Source organism: Phalangium opilio, unplaced genomic scaffold (genome assembly GCF_054372755.1).
Source record: "Phalangium opilio isolate 3A_F unplaced genomic scaffold, DU_Popi_V2 ptg000079l_1, whole genome shotgun sequence".
NCBI classification, from domain to species: Eukaryota; Metazoa; Arthropoda; class Arachnida; order Opiliones; family Phalangiidae; genus Phalangium; species Phalangium opilio.
The window spans coordinates 7,349,061-7,374,518 of NW_028324187.1; the positions used below are offsets into that span (position 1 = coordinate 7,349,061).

At 36.1% G+C, this 25,458-nt stretch overlaps 1 protein-coding gene across 5 annotated transcripts in view; it reads right to left on the minus strand.

Annotated features, from left to right (window-relative positions):
• Positions 1–841: 841 nt before the first annotated feature.
• Positions 842–25,458, minus strand: part of LOC149654610 (uncharacterized) — a 73,559-nt gene continuing 48,942 nt past the window's right edge. For 2 of the 5 annotated variants that reach the window (XM_089846177.1, XM_089846175.1), the window contains exons 2-6: positions 7,298–7,663; positions 6,079–6,663; positions 5,773–5,972; positions 5,434–5,698; positions 842–5,183 (exon numbers count right to left, since the gene is read on the minus strand). In XM_089846177.1, the coding sequence (XP_089702303.1) occupies positions 4,926–5,183; positions 5,434–5,698; positions 5,773–5,972; positions 6,079–6,663; positions 7,298–7,651 (1,662 nt within the window). In that variant the 5' untranslated portion in view covers positions 7,652–7,663 and the 3' untranslated portion in view covers positions 842–4,925. Of the gene's footprint in view, positions 5,184–5,433; positions 5,699–5,772; positions 5,973–6,078; positions 6,664–7,297; positions 7,675–22,513; positions 22,593–22,674; positions 22,995–25,458 lie in introns of those variants that run through there. The other 3 variants (XM_089846174.1, XM_089846173.1, XM_089846176.1) reach the window with 3 other exon arrangements.

Genomic DNA, 25,458 nt, shown 5'->3' on the forward strand with positions numbered 1-25,458 from the left:
TTTAAATCTATTTTTATTTATAAAATAACATCGAAATCATTAATAAAACCAGAATACCACTTCCGATAAAACTTACCAAAACCATTCAGTTAATTATATATAATTTTAAAAGCTAGTTTCAAATTCAAAAGTAACTCTCATTTTTGAAAACCTAAAACGCTTTTTCCTTTGGTAAAATCGTACCTGGTAAACCAGTTCAACCTCCCTTTAAGTTGATGGTATCCCAGGGTTTCACAAGTCCCTCGATAAGTGAAGTGTCCTTACTTGAATGACCGATCGATGGCGTAATGTTGTTTATAGTTGTCCCTTCAAAGCTTGGATGGTCATCTAAAGTAAACCGCTTGGATCTTGTTAGTGTAGCTAGTATGTAGAGTCACGTGGGAATTCAATAAACAACCATTGTCCCTTTTCTCTCTCTTCTGTAAGAGGCTAGCTTCTTATCGTTGTAGAAACAGGACACAGGGACCCTCTTTGCTCTTGTCCTGGTGTAAATAAACCGTGAAGTTCCAAGGTAAAGGCCAAGGACTCTCAAAGATAACGAAGGCTAATAAAAATTATAAACAACAAGAGATTAAAAATGGAGTCTTTAAAAATATCATAAGTTTATAATATATGTTGCATAAGTCGTAATTGCATAATAAAATGATGTAATTCAATGTATTTCATGTATTTGTAGCCATATCTTAATTTACGTTTTTGTTGTGTATGCAAATACCCATCAATGTTCAGTTTTAAGACAACAAGGTGCTCAAGACATCAGAAGTCCTCCATTTGAATTTTTTTTGAAAAAAATATGCGATTTTCTGAAAATAAATTTGTTATAAACCATTTTAACCAAAAATACTTTTTTTTTCGAACATTTTATTTTTGTAAGGGAACGTTTTTGTTTGGTTTCTCATCATCATCATCCATTTTTGTTCATAAATTGAAGGAAATAAATTGTTTGTTTGTTTATTTGTTTACTTTTAGTTGGTTGTTTATATTCCATTCAGAATCTTTCAACTTTGAAAGGAAATTACGTTTAATTATTAATTATCATTAATTTTTTTTAAATATCAGAGTTTGGTTTTTAAAGCGCCGTTTTCATATATTTTACATTTTCTCGCTCGAAACGAAAAATTGAAAACAAACAATTGATGAATTTACGCTAAAATTTAGCCACGCCTACTCGAAAATGACTACGTCAGTTTTTAATTAAAATTTATGAACGTAAAATCTTTCGAGGGTGGAGGGGAGGGGTTAATTAATTTTAATTGGATTGGTAATCTACTTTTTTTATAAACACTGGAGGTTCGACAAATTTCACAACAAATATATAAACGTTTTTTATCTCTACAAAAATCTATAAGGAATTTTCTCAACAAGGGAATTATGGGAATGGAGGGTTTCATTTCATTTAATAACAACGGAATTAATTATTTTTTTTAATTATTAAATAATTCTTACCAATTATATATTATAATAATTAAAAGGAATGTTTGAATTAATAATTATAATTGAGCAAATTATTACGTTTAAGTTAGTAGCGAAATTTTTAAACCTAAATATCTAAATTTACCTGATTTTTTTTTTAACCTTCAAAGCTTGAAGTGTCGAAGGGTATTGAGTTGATGGTTTCTGGCTGGTTTTTTAAACCAAAATTTTTAAACTGTGGTTCTAAAGTGATACGATAATCGCGGTTTCTATTCGATATTTAGGTTTAATCGCTATTTTAATTAATAAATTTTAAAAACTAAAACTATTTCTACTTAATAACATTAAATTTAATTTAATAACCTAATAATTAATCGTTATTAAGCTAATTTTCTCGTATTATTTAACTCACAACCAACAAACACGGAGATACAATCAATGTTAACCGATAAAGGGCGGTGGAGTTTGGTTAGGTTATATTATATTACATCATAGATACTACAAATAATTAATTATTTTTTTTAACTTAAAAAATGGTTTTCTTTTTTTTTCTGTGTTTCCGTTCGAAATACATTTATATACATACACCCTGCATCGTCATACGTTATTTAAAATAAAAAATAATTAAAAAGTCATTAAAAACCCTTTGTTTTACTTGAATAATATCACAGACTATAAAATTAAGGAATGACACTATATTTAAAATTGGCGGAAAGTTTTATCTTTAAAGTCTTAAACTGCATCGTGTTTTCTATACATTAAAAAATCTAGAACATTTATATTATGGATATTTTTAACACTATAGGCCTACTTTAACCAAAAACCTTCGAGCGATATTATTGTAGTATACTTCATCTCATCTGGAAGACGGATCAGTTCAGTTCTAATCTTAATTTTTGTTTATAAATCGAATTATTAGATAGACTAACTTTTAAGAAGGTCTCGGTAACGAGGGGCAGATAACTTCCTCTGTTTATCGACGTACTAATCACGCTTAGACTGACTTAATCGTGTTTAAATGTTGTTAATCGTGTTTAGATTATGTTCAAAGTGTTAGTTTATAATGTTTAGCTGTTGTTTACACCTTTGTTTACGTTTAGATTTTGTTTAAAATGTTTAGTTTATGTTTAAATATAGTTCAAGGAAGTAATCTGCCTCTGTTAGCAATTTCCAAATTAAAAAATGCGCAAGATATTTTTTAGTGTTTTAAATGCAATACTACCGTCTATTTTTAATCGTCTAAGAATATATTTAGTACTTCAGTTTTATTTAATCTAATTCTATATTCATAAATATATAATATATCATTTAAAGGTATGACCCTGCTCTAGATTAACCAGCGTCATACTTAGGAAGAATATATTATTAACTTATGCTATCACTAATTCGATGAAATCACGCGTTTTATTTTTCCTTTTTGCTAAGCCTAAAATCTAATTAACTACGGAGAAATTTTGAGTGTTTTATAATTACCGCTCCGCTATATCTCTATGTTGTAATGTCATAAAGTCGATTTACGTATCGTTATAATTTTCGTCACCGGAATACACGCATAAGTCCTACTCTGTTTATATGACATAACATGTCAACTTGCCCTTATCAAGTACAAAAACATCTAAAAGTAGATTTACTTCTAAAAAGGGATTATACGAAGGGATTTCAAAAATCTCAGTAAAAAGATTTCTAGATCTACTCGATTATTTCATATTGTTATTATGTCTAGAAGTCTAAATCGTTTAAATTAAATGGAATGTCTTAATATTTATAATTAATATTAATTTTATAACTAACTTCTCAGAATAAATACGTGAAATCGTCTATCTTGAGATTGTTATTTAAAATTTAAAAAAACATTTAAGTGATCATCTGTTAGAGTTATATCGCATAGAGAAATGAAATAACCCTGGAGTTGAATACTAAATGAGAAAATTAACGATCCTTGGGGACTTACTCTATGGCAAAGTAAAAAGTAAAATAATACTTCCATTCATGAAAAGTTTCAAACGCGCCATTTGTTTCGTTACCTTTTTTTTTTAAGAAGTGAGTATAACCAGCCAGCCAGCCGTAAAGCGGTCGGAACATTACTTTTTACCCATAAAGAGCGCAAAAGTAAAAAATAATTATTTTCCCTTGAAAATTGTTCAATTCTCGTAAATTTTTTTTTTCCTTTTTGTAAACGATAGTAATACTTTTTAAAAAGGTCCATGGCATAAGTTTATACCATAAGTTAAAAACTCGCGGTACAAATTCTCCCCAATGAAAATAGACGTAATTGTTTGTAACAAACATTATTTGGCACAAATATTTCTTCCCCCCCCCCCATGCACAAATTGTGTTGTCATCACGAAAAAGTAATGTGAAGAAGGGAAATTCGCCTTAGAAAAAAATGCAGTAGATAAATCTCCCCCAAAATAAAAGTAAAAAAAAATCAAATTTATAAATCGATAAAGCATAAAGAATTCAGTCAAAATCCGCTTAGAAAAATGGGGGTCGTATAAAGTGCCAACCAAGGCTTGGGGAGAAAGTTGTTTCACTAGATTTAATAATATACTAAGCTTACTAAATAAAATTCTTTAGGAATCCTTAAGATAGTGCAGGAAGTTAATACATAGAGGGAGTCTTTTAGGTTGAGATTCAAAATGTATGCAGGTAGAGAGTGCATTATACATTTCCTTACAACTCCTTTAATGATTCTCCCTGGAAAGGGGTAGGGTAGGACTCTCTCGAGAGACCATGGGTACATTATGACTATATTTTAAACCCTTCTCTATCTCTATTTATAAATAATAAATCGATTATATTTAAAGGCAAAATGCAAAGTAATATTTTTTTTTTGGTAATGAATGCTTTTCCAATCCAATATTAATATTTATTAATGCCTTATGTAAGGGGGGGGGGCGTGTCAAGAACTATATCTCGGAAGTAGTATATTACTATTTCCTGGAGCAATGCCACGTGACTGTGTCGTCTGCTTAAACGTAGTAAGTGTTGAAGGACTCGGCTAATAGAATGCCGATGCCCTTCGCAATGCGCTGATAACTCTCAAAATAAATTGACGCGTGCGCAGTATAGATCTATTTGGTATATAAGATATAGGCCCCGCCCCTTACATAACATATTGTACATACCTTTAAAAGCATCACCTTGCATTTGTACTTTAATTTAAACGTTACCTAGGGTAGGGAGGAAGCGGTGAAAAAAATAGTGGTTTATAATAAACGAGATTCTAATGGTGTAGAAAGAACTCCACCCCTAAGAAGTTCATGATACTCTCGAAGTACACCCCCATCTGGCGCCAAAATAATATGTTTTTAGTAGTAAAAACAAATATGAGATCATTGGCATAATTTGATACCAAAAAAAAATGAATCAATTGTTACTCGATTCGTTTGTTTATACTTTAACCGCGTTTTGTATTACGCGAGGTAGCTGAGGTCCGCTAAGCCTTTGTTTGTTAGCGACTGTTTTTTTTTAATTTCCCGAAAAATTGGATTTATTTTATCAACCGAGTCTTACTCGACACTGGACCATCTGTCCTCTTGCCAGTCTTGTTTCATTTCAAGTGTGGCGCTATAAGCGCGATGCAAACGTTCCCCTTGTAGTTCGAGTCGTGTACGCAATTCTTGGAGTGTTCTGAGGAGAAGGAGGCGCCGGAAGTGAACCATCTCTTGTTGGCAAAGAAGACGTTCTTCCCGCCGCCTCTGCTCGTCCTCGCGAGCTTCCTTCATCTTCTCCTCAACCCGTCTTTGTTCGGAACGAAGACGTCGAACCTAAACAAGAAGGCCGTTGGACACGAGCTTCGTTTTGTACGTGGGTTCGAACCCGTGAACCCGTAAACCCGTTATCCATGCGCCAAGAGTTAAAGTCAACCAAGCACATGCTGGGCACTCTAATTTTCTAAAAGCTAATGTCCGCAAACGTCCGTTTAGAAGCCTCGCGCTATCTACAACCAATTATCAAGCACCGCGAAACCGAAATGAAGACGGGGGTCAAAGTGCACGATAATAAAACTGGACTTACTTTATCTTCCAGAGACTCAACGGGAACGCTGCTTTGCGGCTCTATTTCGGAAGAAGGAGTTGTGCTGCAACTGCAAGCGCTATCCGCCTGAGGACTGGTAGCTTCTTTGGCCTGTTTAGTGTAAGTACTAGCTTCTTTCGCCTGGTCTTCATCCTGATCTTCTGATTGGACAAAGTCCTCGGAATAAGCCTCGTCCGGTTCGCTGCAATCACCTTCCGCCAGTGGACAAACAGCCTTCGTCTCAGGTGGAAATTCCCATTCAACTCTGAGGGGTATCAGAAACGATGTTTGGTTACACCATCTGGATAAGAAGGAGAAAGAAAGGTTTGATGAAGGTACCTGGGCAGACTTCTGCTTCGAGGATCGTGTTTGGCTGGATGACCTCTTCGGTGAGGCACTGGGATTTCCAAGAGACGGTCAGCCCCGAAGAGCAATAGCCTGTCCACCTCTTTTTCGGCCCAAAGGCCGTGGAACTTTCCTCGTCTCTCCAAACTTGTCACTTTACGAGCGTCAAAGGCCAGCTTGTCGTGAGAAGACACCTTTAACAAGTAACGAAATTGGAAGAAATTGCGAGTTAACTAGGGTAGACCAGGAAAGTGATAGCGTAACCGTATAATGCATAAGTATGGGTCTGCCGTAGCGTACCTTGACTTTGACCTGGTAGGCCGGACTAGATTCGCGGTTACTCCTAAGCGAAGTAACGGAACTCCATCCTCCGCACCATGGAGTGCCGGATGACTGACTACCAAATACGCTATTTCCGGAACCAAATCCTTCAGCGGTTTCCGGACTATCCGAACCGCTGGATCTGGTACCACTCCATCCACTGTCACCGGAACTGCTACTACTGCAACAGGAACTTCTGGGCGAAGGTAACCAAGGGTTTGTCTTAATCCTTGTCCTCTGTCGTGGAGACCCGACATCTTGTACCGTTGGCTCTTGAAAACTGGTCTTGATTTGCAACGGAGGTCGTTTGCTGTTGCTATTATTATTGTTGTTAAGGTTGTTGCTGACCGTGTTGTTGTTGTTGTTATTGTTATTATTCAATTGGTTGTCGTTTTTCTTGTCGTTGGTATTCAAGATGGCGTCTGTCGTTACTTCGGGGAGTATTTTACGCGGGCTATCCGTGGAGGAAGCCGTTTTCAGGCACGATTTTGCGCGAACAACCTTGATACCGATACCAATTTGGTTTTGGTTGTTGTTGGCGTTATCTGTCTGAGCAACTATCGGCTGCAAAATAATTTAAAGACATCCCCACAATTTTTTAACAAATAACAGGTTTTATCAAAGACAAATATATACTAAGAAAAAACAATTGTCGTTTGAATATTCTACATAGTTTTCACCACAGTGTTGCCAGGCCGTTTGTGAGCCAAGAATCTGTAGCAGTTCAGTTTGTATTAGTACTCGACAATCTTGGCTCACAGAGTCTGACAACACTGCCTTGAAGTTAATGCTCAGAGAGAGTGAGGTAATTTTCCCTAGCCCCAAACAGTGAAAACTTTCTATAACCCGAGAATATTTTCTCATAAACTCTTCATGCTCCCTTTAAGGAAGCAGGGTCTTATTTTGTGAGAAGTTTTCCGTATACAACTTATCGTTATATCTAATAGACAGAATATATTGCAATCATATCTGTACAATAATCCATATGGAACCATATATATAGGACGCAATCTATCCTAAGCCTTGCCAAGTTCGAAAAACCCGTAAAAATCCTTAGCCTGACATATCGAAAACCAGGAAAGAAAAAAAAATCACCGTCAAGATACCGTGGTCCATCGATCTTTAGCTCCCCCTGCACGACTTATCTCTAATAGAATCAATTAAATATTTTTTTCTCTGCCTTGACCCCTACACTGACCTTTGAGTCTCGAGGCAATTCGCGTAGCTCATCCGTATCCAAGGAATCACACAGGACGGAGTCATCCAGATCGTGCGTATCGTCGTCGGTTTTCCATCTGTAAATGGTCGTTGAGAGATTGGGTGAGCTGGTAGTCATGTCGCCGGATGACCAGGGGGAAAGAACTCTTAGACTTCCGCTTCCGTCCAAGCTGGAATCGCCACCCCCTCGTCCATTTCCGCTGGCGAAAGAAGGCGAGGAATTTCCTTGACCGGAAACGAGTGTTCCGTCTTTAGTAGGGACGCCTCCACGCTCTTTCTTGGCCTTCCGGCGGGAACGACCGATGTGAACCTCAACCCAACGCATTAACTTCATCTCGGTACGTATCTGTTGTTCACCTTAAAGAAACGAAAAAGAAGATTTATATAAATTAGAGAACCCAAGCTAATGCGTCCAATTCCGGAATTATATGCTAATGGAAACAAAATAAAGGTTTTACGACGTGAAACCCATTAGGGTCTTTTAGATAATCACCTAAATTGTAATTAACATTACGGCCTTGGCCTAAATATTACCGTTGCTAAAAGAACGGAATATACAGGGTGCTTAAAAAAGGGTGTATTAACACCCTATATAAACATAACATTCAGCTAGAATTCAAAGGGATCCTATGAAAAACATTAACATGTACAAAAATGGGCCAAGCCTCGCTCGTGCCGTCTCCGCCGCAAAACGTTCTGAGATCCCATGTAGAGCCAAGTCTGCCTTTTGTTCTCATTCAATCGCCAATTGAACAATTATGTTATAAATTAAGTCCTTTTCCAAATTAATAACCAATATTCTTTGACTCTATCATTATTATACATCTTTGTTCGTATCAAAAATATCGTGACTTGGCAATCGCAAGTAAGAAATATTAAAAGGAAGTCGAGGGGATATTCACTAAATTGTTGCCGATTTTAAAATAATCGAAGGGATATTCACTAAATCGTTTATGGTCGAGGGGATATGTACAAGTTTATAAGGCGAGTTATGCATAACCTTATGTACACGTTTATAAGGTAAGGCGGAGACGGCACGAGCGAGGCTTGGCCCATTTTTGTACATAGGATCTCACTTCTTTTTGTAGACCCTCTCGTTATACTTCGGTAGTTATATTAAAACAAGACCCTCTCGTGGTACTTCGTTTGCCAATATAATCGCTAACGTTTGTCCATATTTACGCTGAATTACCCCTTTTGACCCGCAGAGAATATGCAATAACGATTGTACGCGATATCCTAATATAAGAATGTAGCATCAGTTACGACACATTTCTTTTAAACTACTACTCCTATTAGCTTTAATATATATTTAACTTTCGGTTAACTTTGGACCATTACGTCCTTTCATCAAGAACACACACTATTTCTGTTGAAAAGACGGCAACGCCATCTAGTTTTAAAATAAAGAACTAAAGAACAATTTTATAAAAATTTCGGGATGTTTTAATTTTCCTGTGGTTTATAAAATAAATGAAAACTAAATCATGAATTTTAAGTTTCTATCTCCCCTAGAAGTACCTTAGAATTTTGACGATCGGTGAGTGAGTGAGTGAGTGACAAAATAAGCTAAATTTCACCTGCGATATTTCGAAAAGTATATAGGGTAGGAACTTGAAATTTGGAAACTATAGCTAGGATTGACAGTCCTCGCGGCAAGCAAAATTTCAGACTTTTACCTGTACCCATCACGAAGTTACACTGGGCTTAAAAGTGCCACGAGTTGCTTCGAGAAAAGGATGTCAGTGCTCGACTTGGCTGGGAGCACTGCCGTGCTCCCAGATTTGTTTTAAAACTTTGAAAAATTTGCACGATCATTTAAAAACTTCATTATACCTCTCCCTAAAATTTCAAGAGATTCGAGCCAGTGAAACCGAAGAAAACACATTAACACCATTTATAATTATAATAATAATAATAATAATCTAGGCTTTGTCTATGAAGGGATTTCCACACTGTGGCTTGTTTACATTGCATAGAGGGGTGGTGGCTAGCCCCTATGCCACAGCTAACCTACAGCGCCCTATACTAACTATTACCGTTAACCTCTGAAAGTTTTGATGGAAAGGAGAAACCGGGTTGGACCGCGGGGGAAAACTCCTTTTAAAAAGCGGGGAGAGAACTTGCAACTCTACGCAGAAGGATTTGTTCCCAGATTCTCACCCGCTGCCACAGTCCGGGATCGAACCCGCGATCCTCTTGCTGCGAGGCGAAAGCGCTAACCGCTACGCCACCCCACTCTGAAGACTCTAAGCTCTTTAATCATGGATAAATTTCGTTTTAATTTATTTACAACAAAAGTATAAAAGAGAAACTTTTGAAACTTTGCACAAAAAAAACAAGCCTTATTTTGCACATCTCATTAAAATTTCAAGATATTTGACTCCTTTGATTTTTCGAAGGAAAAAACTGAAAATTCCTGGTATGCGCTTTTACATAGGAAAAACATCTATAGCGCGTGCATCCAAAAGCGTGATCGAGTCGGTTGTGACCAAACGAAGCCGTCTGCTTCAAAACCGCAGTAAAACGTGACATGTCGCTGAATATTGTTTTAAAAATCACGTCGTTTAATGTAATTGATAAAGTATTCATCGAGTTTTCGGAATTGGCTACTTGCAAAGGTATTTAAAATTACTATATTCTTAATTAACTTTTGTGCCGAATCCACATAATAGATTATAGATGTTTATTTTGTGCTGGAAAACTATGTTTAGGGTTCTTTCTCAAATTTTCACAAGTTTTCAAGAAGTAAATTATAGCTTGTTTTGGGAGGCATTTGGGGTGACATTTCCTTTAATTTGGAATTAACTTAAATATGTCAGTTGAGTACTCGTTTAATTAGTATTTCATCATACCCTATTGTTTTACTGTGGCTGTTAAATGCATACATATTTAAAACCCTTGTTTGAAGCTCTGAAGCTAGACAAATTGAAGATAATTGTCGGTAATTACAATTAACTATGGGTACCATCGTGATGCCTTTTAGCCATCTATTTATCTATCTTCTTGCAAAATGCATAGAATTGTATTTCATTTCCGAAATCCCTTTTTTTAATGTTTTATTTTGCTCTGGCTGCATGCATTTGTGTTTTATTTTGCAATGACTGTATTAATGTATGTTTTTTTGGTTAGGCATGGAATAAATTCCTAATAACATCTAGTTCTTATTTAGGTTTTAGGTCAGTCGCAGTTAAACAAAAGGGAGAATTTCTCATAAAGAAAAAATTTAGTTAACACTATTACTCGCTATTGGAAATTTTGAAGATTCGATACATCAAGTATTTACACATAGGGAATACGCCCTTTTATTATAAGCCGTATTGAACGATTCAAAATGGAGCTTGCGAGATTGCCTATGATTTCTCTACAACGCCAAGCCCTAACAAATTTCGCCTCGTCAGTATGGATTAGTGCAAATAAACAATACTTGCCACTCCCTTTGGAAATCAACCACAAATCAATGACCGACCGAGCAATTGACGAGCTTAAGCACTCCGTCATAGGAAAACATATCAAAGAAATGACCATGATGATATTGGAAGAGGTAGGATATGAAATATGTCATTGGCTTTCCAAAATCAAAAACCATGTCACTACAACTATCCTGGAACACCATGTCGCCAATTTGAGCTGGACTGTTGAAGGCTCATTAAATCGACCCAAGATGGCAAGGTTGCTACTAGAGAATCAATCTGACCTTGATTTGGAATTCAGTTTTAAAATGGCATGCAAAAACTGTTTGGAGGATAAAATTAGGGAACTGTGGCCACGAATCAGAGAAGAACGGCAATTAAAAGGTTTCTATGATGAAAATTTGATGGTAAAATACTGGATCTATAAACTAGGAAGGCTGTTGCTGGACTCGCCGGAATTTTCCTTTTTAGACCCTTTATTAGAAGAGATGTCGATTGATATCAAATTTCTCGTCAGGGTTGTTTGTAGTTGGAAATATAGAAAATCAAATGTACAATTTCTGTTTAATAATTTGTGTGAAGATGAAAAAATTGAGGCGTTGGATATTATTTCGAATTATTCAAGAGCCCACTTTCTCCAATTTTCAGGAGCATCAGGTCTGGGATATTTATTGAGTCAATTAAATTACACGCAAATGTGTGAATTATTATCGAAATTTAAACCACCTGAAGAATTATTGATGAACATATCCTACTTCGCGTGGCCAAATACACATTTTCTAAAGGCATTGGACCATTGCAATTGCATTGGCAAAAAGGAAGGTGCTATTGAAGTTACAAATGGCAACGATTTGGTGGAGTTTGCTGATGGAGCGTTCGAGTTTGTCAGACGCTACAACCGAACGATTTTGTTCAGATATTGTTGGACCAGATTCCCAAGAGAAGAATTAAATAAAGTTATAAGGTTCTTTGATATCATCATTTCTGACTTGGCTTTCTACGATGACGTTGGGTCCATTAAAATGGTAATTGATAGTATTGACCCCGAGAGTTATGCCAATAATTTGTTGATTCCTTATCATTTTCAAATTTACGCAACGTTGGATGAATACGATACTGAATACGATACGGATCTGTTGAAATATTACCTCGCTCGTTGTCAGTGAGAACTTGGCATTACTCCCTATTCTCAGGGGGGGGGGGGTTCAAAGCTTTTTTTTTTTTTTTCATATTAACCCTCACATGGTTATCTTCGTATTAGTTACGTATTCAATAATTTTCAAAAGCTACGCGATTTTTCAAAAGTAATATAGAATTACCCTACATACCAATCTTGTTTTTCATACTTAGTTTTCTCTTATTATTTAGCGATTATTCTATAAAGTTACTCGTTTTGTTGGGTTTTATTCAAAGCTTTATTCCAAATAAACATGTTTGTAGTTTTTATTTAACAAAAAAAGTTTTCAACTAATTTAGTGTTCAAGAAATGTTTTTCCAAATCTACGCAGGTTTAAGAAAGTCCCTTAAAAATTGCGATTTTACTTGTTACATTCTTTCAATAATTTTGTTTTGTACTCTTTAATGGAGACATAAATAAAAGATGGTAATCTTGCGTTTTAAAATTTGATTTGTGAAATCGAAACGCTGATACTGATAATGCAACTATCTCTATACAAGTAGCAACATCGTATGATGTATATCTTCGATGTGGCTATTAGTCCGACCTTCCTGTAGTAGTCGTTGTGTCACGTTATCGCCTTTGGTAGTATGGAAGTTTTCGTTCGCCATTGAAGGGAGGGGATTGTGGTAAGATGATGATACTTTTTCGTTTGTTTGTGTTTTAATAGGAAATAGTTTTTAATTTTAAGGTTGAGCATTGCATTTAGTTGTGCTAGTAAGGTTAAGAATTGCATTTAACAAACCACTCCATTAACCAACGCACAGGCGGAGTACCGCCATAATAGGATAGTTGTTCTCGCTAGATGGAGCTCGCGTTCGCTAAACACGGGAGGCTAGTCCACTCGCACCACGGAGCTGTATTGTGCTTACACTGCTTCTTGGCGTGAGAAAACTACAATAGAACTATCCTATGAAAAACATTAACATGTACAAAAATGGGCCAAGCCTCGCTCGTGCCGTCTCCGCCGCAAAACGTTCTGAGATCCCATGTAGAGCCAAGTCTGCCTTTTGTTCTCATTCAATCGCCCATTGAACAATTATGTTATAAATTAAGTCCTTTTCCAAATTAATAACCAATATTCTTTGACTCTATCATTATTATACATCTTTGTTCGTATCAAAAATATCGTGACTTGGCAATCGCAAGTAAGAAATATTAAAAGGAAGTCGAGGGGATATTCACTAAATTGTTGCCGATTTTAAAATAATCGAAGGGATATTCACTAAATCGTTTATGGTCGAGGGGATATGTACAAGTTTATAAGGCGAGTTATGCATAACCTTATGTACACGTTTATAAGGTAATTACCTGCGCTTGCCAAGTCACGATATTTTTGATACGAACAAAGATGTATAATAATGATAGAGTCAAAGAATATTGGTTATTAATTAGGACTTAATTTATAACATAATTGTTCAATTGGCGATTGAATGAGAACAAAACTGCCGTGCTCCCAGATTCATTTAATTTATTTTAATATTGTCGATTTTAGTTGGTGGCTTTTAAACCTTTAAATATATATGCATAACTTATGGGTTGTTATTATTTACTTATGAGCGTGGTGCTTGAAATACAATAAAATAAACACATTCTTAAGCTTTTAATCATTGGAATTATCTGCTATAGAAAACGTTTTAAGACGATAACATTATCCAGTAAGGGGATAAGCCTATGAGAGGGTCATCCAATAAGTGATATCCTTGCTATTACGGAATTCCAGAAGAAAACAGGCAAGAGGTCGAATGGCATGTCAAAATGCCATTGCAGCCAACGTCCAATCCCCTCCCTCTCCGAGGGGCTAATCACTACAACGATTACGTGCAATTATTGGCTCAGAGGCGATGTGAGATTGCTGAACATTCCTACTACACACAATTTCTTTTGACTCTAGTTGTAACACCGATTACTACGAGTGGTCAGCCCCTCGCTTTAGGGACATTCGGCTTTTAATGGCTGGACATTTCCCGATAATGCTATTAAAGGGGGGAAGGGGGTTAAAAGAGTTCATCAAAGAGATAATAGGACAAGAGCTAACCCTGACAAGAAGCGAAAAGGGTCAAGTTAAGCCTTGACATGGGTAGGAAATTCGGCAATTCACCATCGAGGGCGGTAAGGCAGCTTTAAACGCTTCCTTCCGCTTAGAGAATGAATGGCAAGGCGTTACGTAACGTAACGTTGCACTAAATCATTTCCGATAAATATTAAACTTAGGAAGTTATATATATAAAATCAGACGCTATTAATTATAGAAATCACTTTTTCTAAAAATTTAATATTTTAAAATATACGCATTTTTGTTAAATTTATATTATCTTTATATTTTAGCCAGAATTCTTAAAAACATTATCTAAAATATTGAAAGAAAATAAGGAACTAGGAAGGCTGGGAATTTTTTTATTTAACATGGAGTAATAAACCAAAATGGAGTCAACCAAGATTTATTTTTGGGCTCTCTAAGGCATCTTTAACTACCACTCCAGTTAAGATACTCCACGCAAAAATCCTAACGTACATTATTTTAAGTAATTTTTTTTTCTTCAAATAAAAAGAGCAACATTCTATTTCTATTCAATTTCGTTTGAAGTAAAAAATGGAAAATTAAATATTTATCTAAGATACAACTCGCAAACAGAAAGTAAATACCAAGAAAAAAGGGGAAAGATTTGTTAAAAATGCAAATACTGTTTTGATGAAATACGTGACCTCTATTGACCCCGTTATATTTTGAAATAAATTAAATACGTGATAAAAAGGCTTAAAGTAAATACAAATTTATTTATTTAAAACCAAGGTATATATTTGAATATTTATTCTTGAAATAAATCTTAAACCCAAATAATTTTCCAAGCCATGGAATTTATTTGTACAGTCGTCCGTTCGAGCTCACCTGATAATATAACAAAAATAAGAGGCGGATGAATTCGTATTATTAAATATCATATGAAAGAAAGTAGTTTTGTCGCACGTGAGCACGAGTTTAGTAGACGCACGCGATTCCGTTCGAATTTCACGTTGAAAATAAATAATAAAAAAAACTTTTATCAAGGAAAAAAAATTGAAAAAGGTTTCTTGTTGACATGTCTTTTTTTCCCTGCGAATTTCCTGTAGCGGAAAAATAGGCAACTTTGACTTTTAAAATAATTCTAAAAGGTTTTACCATAAAAAAGAATTAGTTTTTCAATAATTCTCTTTTAAAGTAAACCAAGAAAAAAACGGCGCGCGTTCTAGGTACACAAGCTTTGCTGAATCAGGTAAAAAAGAATTACAGAGTGTAATAGCTATTTGAGGACGACCATAGAAAGCTTTAAGTCAGCTATTTATATACAGGAGAACCGTGGACCCTAGGCATACGACGCAAATAGAACGTGTTTACACAAGGGTTCGGAGCCAATATCACTTGGCTTCTAAGTTTAAATACATTAGGGTGACGTTTTATAAGCCCCTCCCCTTTAGTTCAAGGAGAAAGTGCCGGAAAATGGCATGGAAGTAGAAGTTAACCACTTAACTTCTAAGTTCAAATATATTAGGGTGACGTCAGGGGTGACGTTTTATAAGCACAAAGTCCCGGAAAATGGCATGGAAGTTGAAGTTAACCACTTAACTTCTAATTTCAAATACATTAGGGTGACGTTTTCTAAGCCCCTCCCCTTTAGTTCAAGCACAAAGTCCCGGGAAATGGCATGGAAGTTGAAGTTAGGATAAAGATTCCAAGAATAATTAAGAAATCTATTCCTTCAGATCTTCGGATCTTTCCTGTCTTAGATTTTCGGTATGAACGCTGAAAAAGCTACGGGATTCAAATAGCTAACCCAACTTGCTACATAGAAGCTAAGGAAAAAATCCATTAAATGGGATATTTTAGGTGGCGCTGTTAACTTGGGTGGCTAGGGTAAGAAGTCGGTATTAAAGTCTTGATGCTTTCTTTCGCCTTTTGGCTGTCTTCTTTCGCACCATAAAAGAAACGATTTATTTTCACCTATGAAGAAAAGAGACCACCCTCTCTCCCCCCCTGGTGGAGAAAGTCTAGAAATTCTAGAAGGTGCAGCACACAAGAAAAGGCCTCCCAAATCCCAATTCCGAAAATAAAACGGGACAGGTTGCCATGGAAATCCGATTTTAAGACTTTATATTTATTCTCGGTGGTATATCGAGGCTCTATACTTTTGTTTATCCCCTCATAAATTTTTGTAGCCCCTGCTATGTTAGTTACCACACAAGTATAAGAAATTACTGAATGGAGATCTTACCTTACAGGTATTTCTAATAGGTAAACTCATTTATGGTTAGGTTAGCTTGGTATACACCAAGAAGTGATATCTAATTTACTAGGGAGAAGGTATAAATTCGCGCCACATTTCCAGCTTTATCTCCAGTCCAAACGTAGTACGTCCGGAGTTTATCCCTGCCTCCTCTAAATTACAACCAGCATGCATCTCATTGGTTCTTGAAAACTCACGGCCTCCTTTTACGTCCCCCCCCCTTGTATTTTGAATGGGAGATGGGACTATGGCACGCGTAAATACTTAGGCATCTTATACCTTCTCCCTAGTAAACTAGATATCGCTTCTTGTTTACACAGAATCTGGTGTTTGTTGATCACATTGTTTCCTTAAGACAGAACATTGATTTTGTATATGGATGGACACCAAATTTCGTGGACTGGCAACTTCAAATCCTTATCTAACGTCTTTGGAATGATCAAACCGTTGTATGATCAATGTTCCATCTTAACCCTAAATCAAGCAGACGAATTTAATTCAGGAAGTCCTACTCCTACATACGTTTCATCAAAAATATACTTCAACTTTATCTTATCTAAACCTTGGCTAACCTTTATTCATGGACCTGGTAAAACCGCTACAAAGGCTTTATAAAATTCACCATATTTCTCCGGGAAATTGCTGTTCTGGTTTCATACACGGGGCCAAATCCTTTGAGCCCCACGAGAGATGCTTCCGAAAAATACTAGGGTATTTGTAGAAATATTACTTTGAGCTGAGAGCGTTTTGGGAACCCGCGCTAGCTAGCCAATTTATTAGAAAGCCGTGAGCCGTAGCAAATTACCATCATTTATTTTCAAAATGATAGCCTCTGAACCCTAAATGGAAACTTTCAGCTCTGGACAATGGTTATGGCCGGCAACAGATAACCAAGAATGATATGGCAATGGTCCTTTATTATTATTATGGCAAGCCAGGGATATTTTAAATTAAACGATTTTATTGACCATTGACCATATCACAACGACGTTTTAGTTAGGCCTTATTTTAGGACAGCGTTGACCTACGGTAGGTGGCGTGCGTTAGACCCTTTTGAAAAGGGGGAGGAGCTGAGTATCATCTGCTTGAATAGGGAGCTTTCAGATGGGATAGTAGTACGTCACACCCTCCCAAGTATTACCGCTGTTCTGGTAGCCATATTAGGTGGTCTCAGCTTCATTCCTGCTTTAAACCCACCAATATGGCAGCGTAAATTATTTCAAGAGACTCAGCTCCTCCTCAAACTGAAAGCTCTTTTTTAGGGTTAAGACGCTGAATATTCATAAGACGATATGTTGACAACAAAAACTTTAGAAAGGACTTCAAAGTTACGAGTCCTGCACCAAAATCCGTATTGTGTTAATTTAGATGCATTCACGTAATATCTCAAAAGATTAACTATTGATGTGCATGCAGGAAGCTGAGGCGTATAAATACGCAATGTTAAATATCACAGAAAAAAGTAGTGTTGATCAAGAGAGTTTATTCGGTATCCTCCAAACTTTACAAAGCGATATTGAATTCCTTAAATCGAGTATAGAAAATAAATCTTCTTTTAGGCCTAGTAAGGTTTCACCTAAAGTTTCAGTCGTCGCATTTTAGGTTTAGCTTGTAAGGCATGATGGATCGCTGACTATTTTGAATATTGGATCGGTTATCAGATTGAGCCTAGAGAGAGGGATAGAGGGACTCGAATCTCGAGGACCTGCGCCTGGGGCCCCATCAGTTATGTTGACAAGACATAAGCCTACTTTCCTATTCCCGACTAAAGGGTATATATGGTATACGTGCTCAAAACGTTTCTCTCAGAATGAATGGGCAGCGATGTTTGGAAAAGGTGCATTATGTGTGTTGGTAACGCGGACATTTGCAGGTTAGAACGTTTAAAACGTCTGATGAAAATATGTCTAAGGTTGAAACCTTGTATTATGAAACTAAACTTGAACTAGTGCTGTGCGAGTACTCGATAAGACTCGAGTACTCGATCGAGTATCGAGTCGAGTACTCGGCTCGATACTCGATAAGAGATTTTCTGAGACTCAAAAAAGTTTCGAGTATCAAACCAAGGCTCGATAAATACTCGAACCTGCTTTTGGAAAGCCTTCAACTCTGAAAATAGGATGTAGTAGCTATAAAAATCTACAAGAAAGTCACGCTTATTGGTTAACAGACGCACATTAGTGCTCATTGGGTATTTTCGTTTGGAACTTTGCGCGAAGTATAAAAATGGCTACAAATGACTTCGGTGAGGAATGACATTCCGAAGAAGATATTAATGAGGAATTAAGTTAGTTAAATTTAAAGGGAAGAAGACTAATACCGTCTGGGAATTTATGGAAGTAGTTGTCGATGGTGAAAATTACACCAAATGTCTATTATGAGAGCAATAAATTAACAGAAATTGTGAAAATACTAGAAAATCAATTCCCAATTACTCGATAAATACTCGAAACCAATTTTCCAACTACTCGATACTCGTTTCGAGTACTCGAGACTCGGCTCGATACTCGATAAAGGAAAATTTCAATACTCGAGACTCGACTCGAAACCCAAAATTCAAGGCTCGCACAGCCCTAACTTGAACAGGAAAAATTCCAGTTGAATAGACACTTTTTCAAAGGGCGGGCTGTAGGCTGCAGTATCGTTAGATAGAAAATAATTCATCCTCACTTCATTTAAGGTTAGGAAAACTAAATCATACCAGCCGATCCTCGAATATCAAACCCATACTGTACCAAGGCCCCTTAAAAGGCATGCATACATACATACATACATACGGGTGGCCTTCTACAGCATTTCAAGCGAGAACAAGCCGTTATCTAATGGCCAAACAGCCTGGGTAATAAATAGCCCTCTTCAACGACACTCGTTTTTGCATATTTCTTGCTCATGGCGCAACCCCTTGCAACAACGGTTGGCAGGGTTCGAAGGGGGGGGGGTTAAAACTTTAAAGAAAGAAGAATGGAATGGATTTCTAAGGAGGCACCCTCACCTCTCTCTAAGGAGGACCACCGACCCCGTAGCATGGCATCATTGCTTGATGCACCCGCCTGCACCAGTACGCGGCGCGAGGTCACACATCTGAAAAATCATTCCTTCGTACGTGGTACGTAACGTTGTAAACCTAGGAGGGAATAGAAAATTTCCTGCACGAGATTCATCCTTAGGAATAGTGAAGATAAACAAGATGTGCAAGTCAACTTAAATCCCTTCAAATTTGAAATTTGTAATTTTATAAATTTATAAATTCGTGATTGCCTGATAATGAATAATCGGAAGCTGAAACTAGTTTCGTTGGAACTAGTCTTATGAAGCAACAGACGTCAACCCCATAATGGACTCCTGGTAGCAGGTACTCTTAGAAATATTTTCCAATCGCGGGTAGCCATATTGGAAAATGGCAGCCATCCAACAATATTAAAAAAAACCCTTCCTTAAGGAATTTATTATATCCTATAGACCGACTTTATGTAAGTTTTAGGTTGCACATTTCAAAATGGTGGACAGAACAATAACCAAACATCACTGACGTAACACCATCCACCCAGACTCAACAAAGTAAACAAACCCCAAAACCTCTTGACAACTTCCCAGTTTAAAAACTTTAAAAGATATAGCCTGGTAAGGGGGTGTCAAAAAATTGATTGAAAACTTTGAACCCCCAAGAAGGGTACCAAGCACCCCTCTTATAAAAAAATAAAATAAAAAAACTGGGGGAAAATATAAAAAAACCGTCCAACTTTGGGGTTCAGTGCCAACACCAACCAACTTTTCAATTCATCCTAAGACATCCATACGCTTCGCCGCCTTTACAGCTAGCTTTGCTTGAAGCAAGCAAGTTCTCGACGCATTTTTTTTAGACATGAAAAAAAGAATTTAAATCAGAGCTCTCCGCTTTGGAACGTCTAGGGCCGGATTCACAACCATTTTTAGGCGAACTAGTTTGGTTCTGTTAGGTCATACAAGTTTGAAATCGAGGTATTCGCCACTCGCAAAAATCTAAAGGCCCTTCTGCTTGATTTGGGGTCAAGGGTGAACATTGATAGGACGGTACATGGACGCAAAGACGTTAGAGAGGGCTTTAAAGTTACCAGTCCTGCACCAAATTGACATTGGTATTTAATGGATAAAAGGGCTTATAGACTGGCGACCCTCTCGAACTTTGAAGTCATTCCATAATACTCCATAGCAAGTAAAGAACTAAAGATCTACTTCTTCAGTAAGAGAGAGTTCGTACTCAACATTAAAAAAGAAATAGGGATAAAAACATTCCCAAAGATGTCTAGTTCGCTAGACGAGTTGAATATTGGTAGAGAAAGCTCAATGGAGGGGGGTGAAAGTTAAATCATAATCCGTGCAGTTCGAATGCAGTCATGCGAAAATATAATTTATTGGATGGGGGATAAGTATACAAAAGAATGTCTTAACTGAAAAAGGATTTATAAAGATGGATTATAAAGAAATATTGCAGTCTAATAAGGGAATGCTATTTATAGAAAAACTAATGTATTACACAGATATACACGAGCATTGAAGTATGCCAGTCATCATAAGTTTATAAGTGATATGTTCCTTCCATAAGTATGACACTACCTATACTTAAATCGTAATGGTATACCGAGAGACTTACAGCTCGAGATAACTAGTTCGAGAACGACAAGCGACGTGAATTGAAGTACTACACTCGGTGGTTAATTAATTTTGCAGGACCAAGTTCCATCTAGGTCCTATTTAGTCTGCATTACTAAGCCTTTGACAGCGCCCCAGTCACCAGGCCTCCTTCGCTTTACCCTGAATCTATGACCTACGTCACTCACTTCATGACAAGCTCCAGTTTCTAAGTTACCAGAGATTAACAAACTTATGGAGTAACATATCTTATGAACTTATGTAGTCATTAACAGGTAATATACATAGTTTTCAGACTACGAGGAATGATACAATTTACACTGCAGTAGACCAGGCTACTTGGAGGATGAAGTGTGGTACCAAGTAGCCTCAACTCCTGCAGTGTAAATGGTATAAATCCTCCTAGTCTGAAGAAAACCTATGTATTACGCAGGAACCATCCTAAACCATCTCATCTCCATGTTACGAAATACGAAGCCAACAATAAAAGAATGTAGATTTTGGTTACTATAGTCTTCTTTTTTCTTAAGAAGAAAAAATATTTCAAGAAAATAGAATAAGAAAAAATGCAGCGATGACGGAAATAAGACTCTGTTTTGTTCCACCCAACCTCCCCCGCACTTCCTTTTTTTAAGGCAGCATTTCATTTCCCCTTAAGGGAAAAGGGATAAATATGGGGAAGCCTTGAAAATATTCTAAGATATATTCTTTGAAAATAAAAGAATATATTTTAAAGAAAATAAAAAAATAAAAAAGCCTTATTTTGAAACAGTTTCAAATTTTCAATCAAAATACCCGTCAGTTACAAAAATCCTTCCTGACAGTTTTTGGGAGCTTGGTTACTTTTAAATAAATTTTGAAAAAAAAAACGTGATTGTTTTTGTCAATCAAATGATCCAATTTCGATAAAGACCAGCTTTGATTTTTTTATTTAGTTTAGTTCCTAAATCACAGCTGCCATTTTGAAAATGGACGCCAAGTACAAAACAAAATTGGTGCAAGTATAATTTAAGGAATCTCTATAGACCCTTTTAAAAAATGGAGAGTGGAGTAGTATAGCCTGCTTTAAATAGGGTTAAGGCGTAATATTGCTGGGTATGTTCATTCCAAAGACTCTAGATAGAGCTTCACAAGTTTGCCAGTCCGCCACCAAATTTGGATGGTTTGTATTGTTTGAAGTCATGTTTTAATTTAAGTCTCTGTTGTCCATATACAAATCAACGGTAATCAATGGATTTATCGATTAAATGTATTGGAATTAATTATTGAATAAATTAATCTATGCGTAATTTCGAATAATATTATTCACCTTAATGTTAATTAGACCGTGAATGAATTAAATATAGTAATAAATTATTTTTTTGCGTGAAAATATTTTATATTGAATCGTTTGTTAGAAATCACCGAATCCGAACGAAATAATATTAGAAAATATTGACAGCGCGATTTAATAGACACAAGAGTTATCTCAAAACTGAAATTACCGTAATTTAAAACCATAAAAAGTTAAATTACTCATTCGAATTTTGAGTAATAAATTTTTATAGGCTGTAATTTAAGGTTTTAAATATAACTGGTTCAGTATTTACGCCAAGAAACAACAACAATAATAATAAAATATTCAAACAAATCAACAGTTATTGCAAATAAACAAACAAACACAAAAATTCATTACAATAACAAAAAACCCAAATACATCTTAAACTGTACATTACCAATTTTGTCGGACCGGCGAAACATAACATAGTAGATGAATTTGGGTTTAAAAACACACGTGTTCAAACGTTCTTGTGTTCTAAAAACCTTTCTAAAACCAACTGTTATCTAAGAATAACCGTAAGGAAAACCGAAGATAATGTCATATTAGATGAAACCTGATGAATTTTGCTTTAAAAACACACGTGCACAAACGTTCTTATGTTCTAAAACAATCTTTCCAAACCCAACTGGTAGCTAAGCCTAACGATAAGGAGAAGGAAAAGCGTAGATAACGTCTTCACTTTCTAAGAACCTCCTACATTCTAACTTTCATTAAAAAGTAAAGAGAAAAGAAAATAATTGGGGAGAGAGAAAAATTCGGGTGTAATTAAACGCTCGCCATACGATTAATAGCCGAGGCATATCGTAGCTATACTAAATGAAGCGTTATCAATGTTTTTTTCTTCCTAACGCTTCCACGAGTGTTTGAATTTTTAATTATATACATTTTCTTCCCTTTCTGTAATCAGAGGGTCACGCTGGGGGTGCTGCTCGCGTCCATTTTTACCAAAAAAAAATAGTGTTTTGGACCTCAGGGTATATAAGAGCCTATAGACAAAACCAACTAAAAATATCTCGTATTTTAAAGGGATAATATCGCCAATTCTAAATAAGTATTCTGTGAAAGGTTTGATGGTTTTATTCTTTCAAAGACTTCCTTTCTTGGAATTCTTTAAAGATATCGAGATTTCAAAGATTTTGTGATTACTTTATTAAGACTTTGTGATTTCTTGAAAGATTTCACCTCTTACTTTAAAGATTTTAAGAATTTTTACGAATTTTTGAAATTTTTTACGAATTTTTGAAATTTTTTACAAATTTTTACAAATTTTTGAAATTTTTTACAAATTTTTACAAATTTTTGAAATTTTTTACAAATTTTTGCAAATTTTTGAAACTTTTTACGAATCTTCACGAATTTTTTAAGATTTTACTTATTTTTGAAAAATTCCATGATATCTTGAAAGATTTCATGAATTTTTTTAAATTTTTACGACTTCATTTAGATCACAAAAGACGAAAGACTGTCCTAACCTTTCTCAGAGGACAACTCATTAAAAGTCATATTCCCTTTAACCCAAAAAATATCGTAAAAAATTATAATTCCTTTGAGGTAATTGGGCCGAGCAGCACATTTGAAACTGTAAGAAGCGTCGCCTACCAAGCGTGTCGCGCGCCCGTTGCGGGTAGCACGCTGTGTATATTTGACCTTCAAAAGACTATTATCTATAGGCCTATAAACCCTTAAAAAAACTAAAGTTTCCCTTAGCTTTTCTTAAACACGTGTGCTGTAAAAAAGGACCCACATTTTATTGTCTTTGGGGGGGGGCGAAGGGGGAAAGGGTCATTAATACTCCTGGTGGTGGTGCATAGGTTATAATGCTTTTATTTGCAAACGGCAACAGCCAATCAGCGTGCGGGGATATGACCTTGACACCAAAGAACAAAATAACAGAAGGTATACATACATAAGCGGTTTTTGTTACAAATTTTATATTAAAAGTAAAGAACAATGGAGGTTTTTTAAAAGGTCTTAAATACGTCATCACATAGGTCGTTTATCTATCACCTGCTTCCGATCCGGTGTCTTTATCTTACGCAGATTTACGACATCCTTACTATAGTTAATTAATGTTTCTCACGTTGCACTAAGCGTACTTTTAATATGACTTCGCAGCTTGGTGGCCATTTTCCAATATGGCGCCGTATTTAAATAAAAGAATAATTAATCCCTTTAATATATCTTTAAATCGATACTCCGAACTAGAATTTATTCTTTTTTTAACAGAAAGAGGGTTTAAAATAATGAATATTACTAATTGGAACCATGTTTGTGTCTACAATATTACAGAAGACATGAGTACAATTAAGTTTCCGTAATAGATGGCACTACTCGTTAGGCTTATCCGCCAAGCACTCACTGGGGAAAGCTCCCTATTGGACAAACACGTCAGGTGGTACTAGGCAAACGTAATAATTAATTAATTTAAGTAATATCCCATCTTAATTAATATTTAATATAAGTGTTTCTAAACTAAATATTCTAATAATAAAATAGTGCCGACCATTAATTATAATTTAAAAGAGACCATGCAAGTTTGGGATGCATTTATATTAATATAATAGAGAAAGACGACAAGAATTTTCTCGATCCCGCCAAGAAGCGATATCTAGTTTATTAGGGTGAAGCTATAAGATGCCTGCCTAAGTACTCGCGTGCCATAGTCCCTAAAGTCCCCCTTTTCAAAATACAAGGGGGGACGTAAAAGGAGGCCGGGCTATTTCGCTGCCTCTCCTCAGTCGGAAAATACAAGTAATTTTCGATATCATTCGCGTCGTGCTGACGTGAGTTTCCAAGAACCAGTGAGATGCGTGCTGGTTGTTGTAATTTAGAGGCGGCGGGGATTAACTGAGTCCGGACCTACGTTTGGACTGGCGATAAAGCTGGAAATGTCGAGGCGAATTTATACCTTCTCCCTAATAAACTAGATATCGCTTCTTGATCTCGCCAAAAGGCGCACGCCGTCTAGGGTCCTGTAATGTTTTACATTCATGCAACGAGCGCGGTCCTAATTGTAATTACCTCAGAATGTGGCGCGTGTCGTATAAATATCCATTATAATTCAAATTTTCGTTCCATCTTTAATATAAGCCTTTGTTTCTGGTATACCTTCTCTTCCCTCTCATTTTCTTAATCTTAATGACTATATAATTTTCTTTATAATAAACTTTTGTGAACTGATGTCTTCAAAGGCCATATTTTTATTATAATTATTGTAATTAAGTATAACAGAGAAAGTAAAATTAGTTTAAAAGATAAGCCCAATGTTTTGAAACGGCTTTGTGCAAATTGAGATTGTAAATGATGCAGTACATGCAGGTATTTGTCTGGGAAATTTGA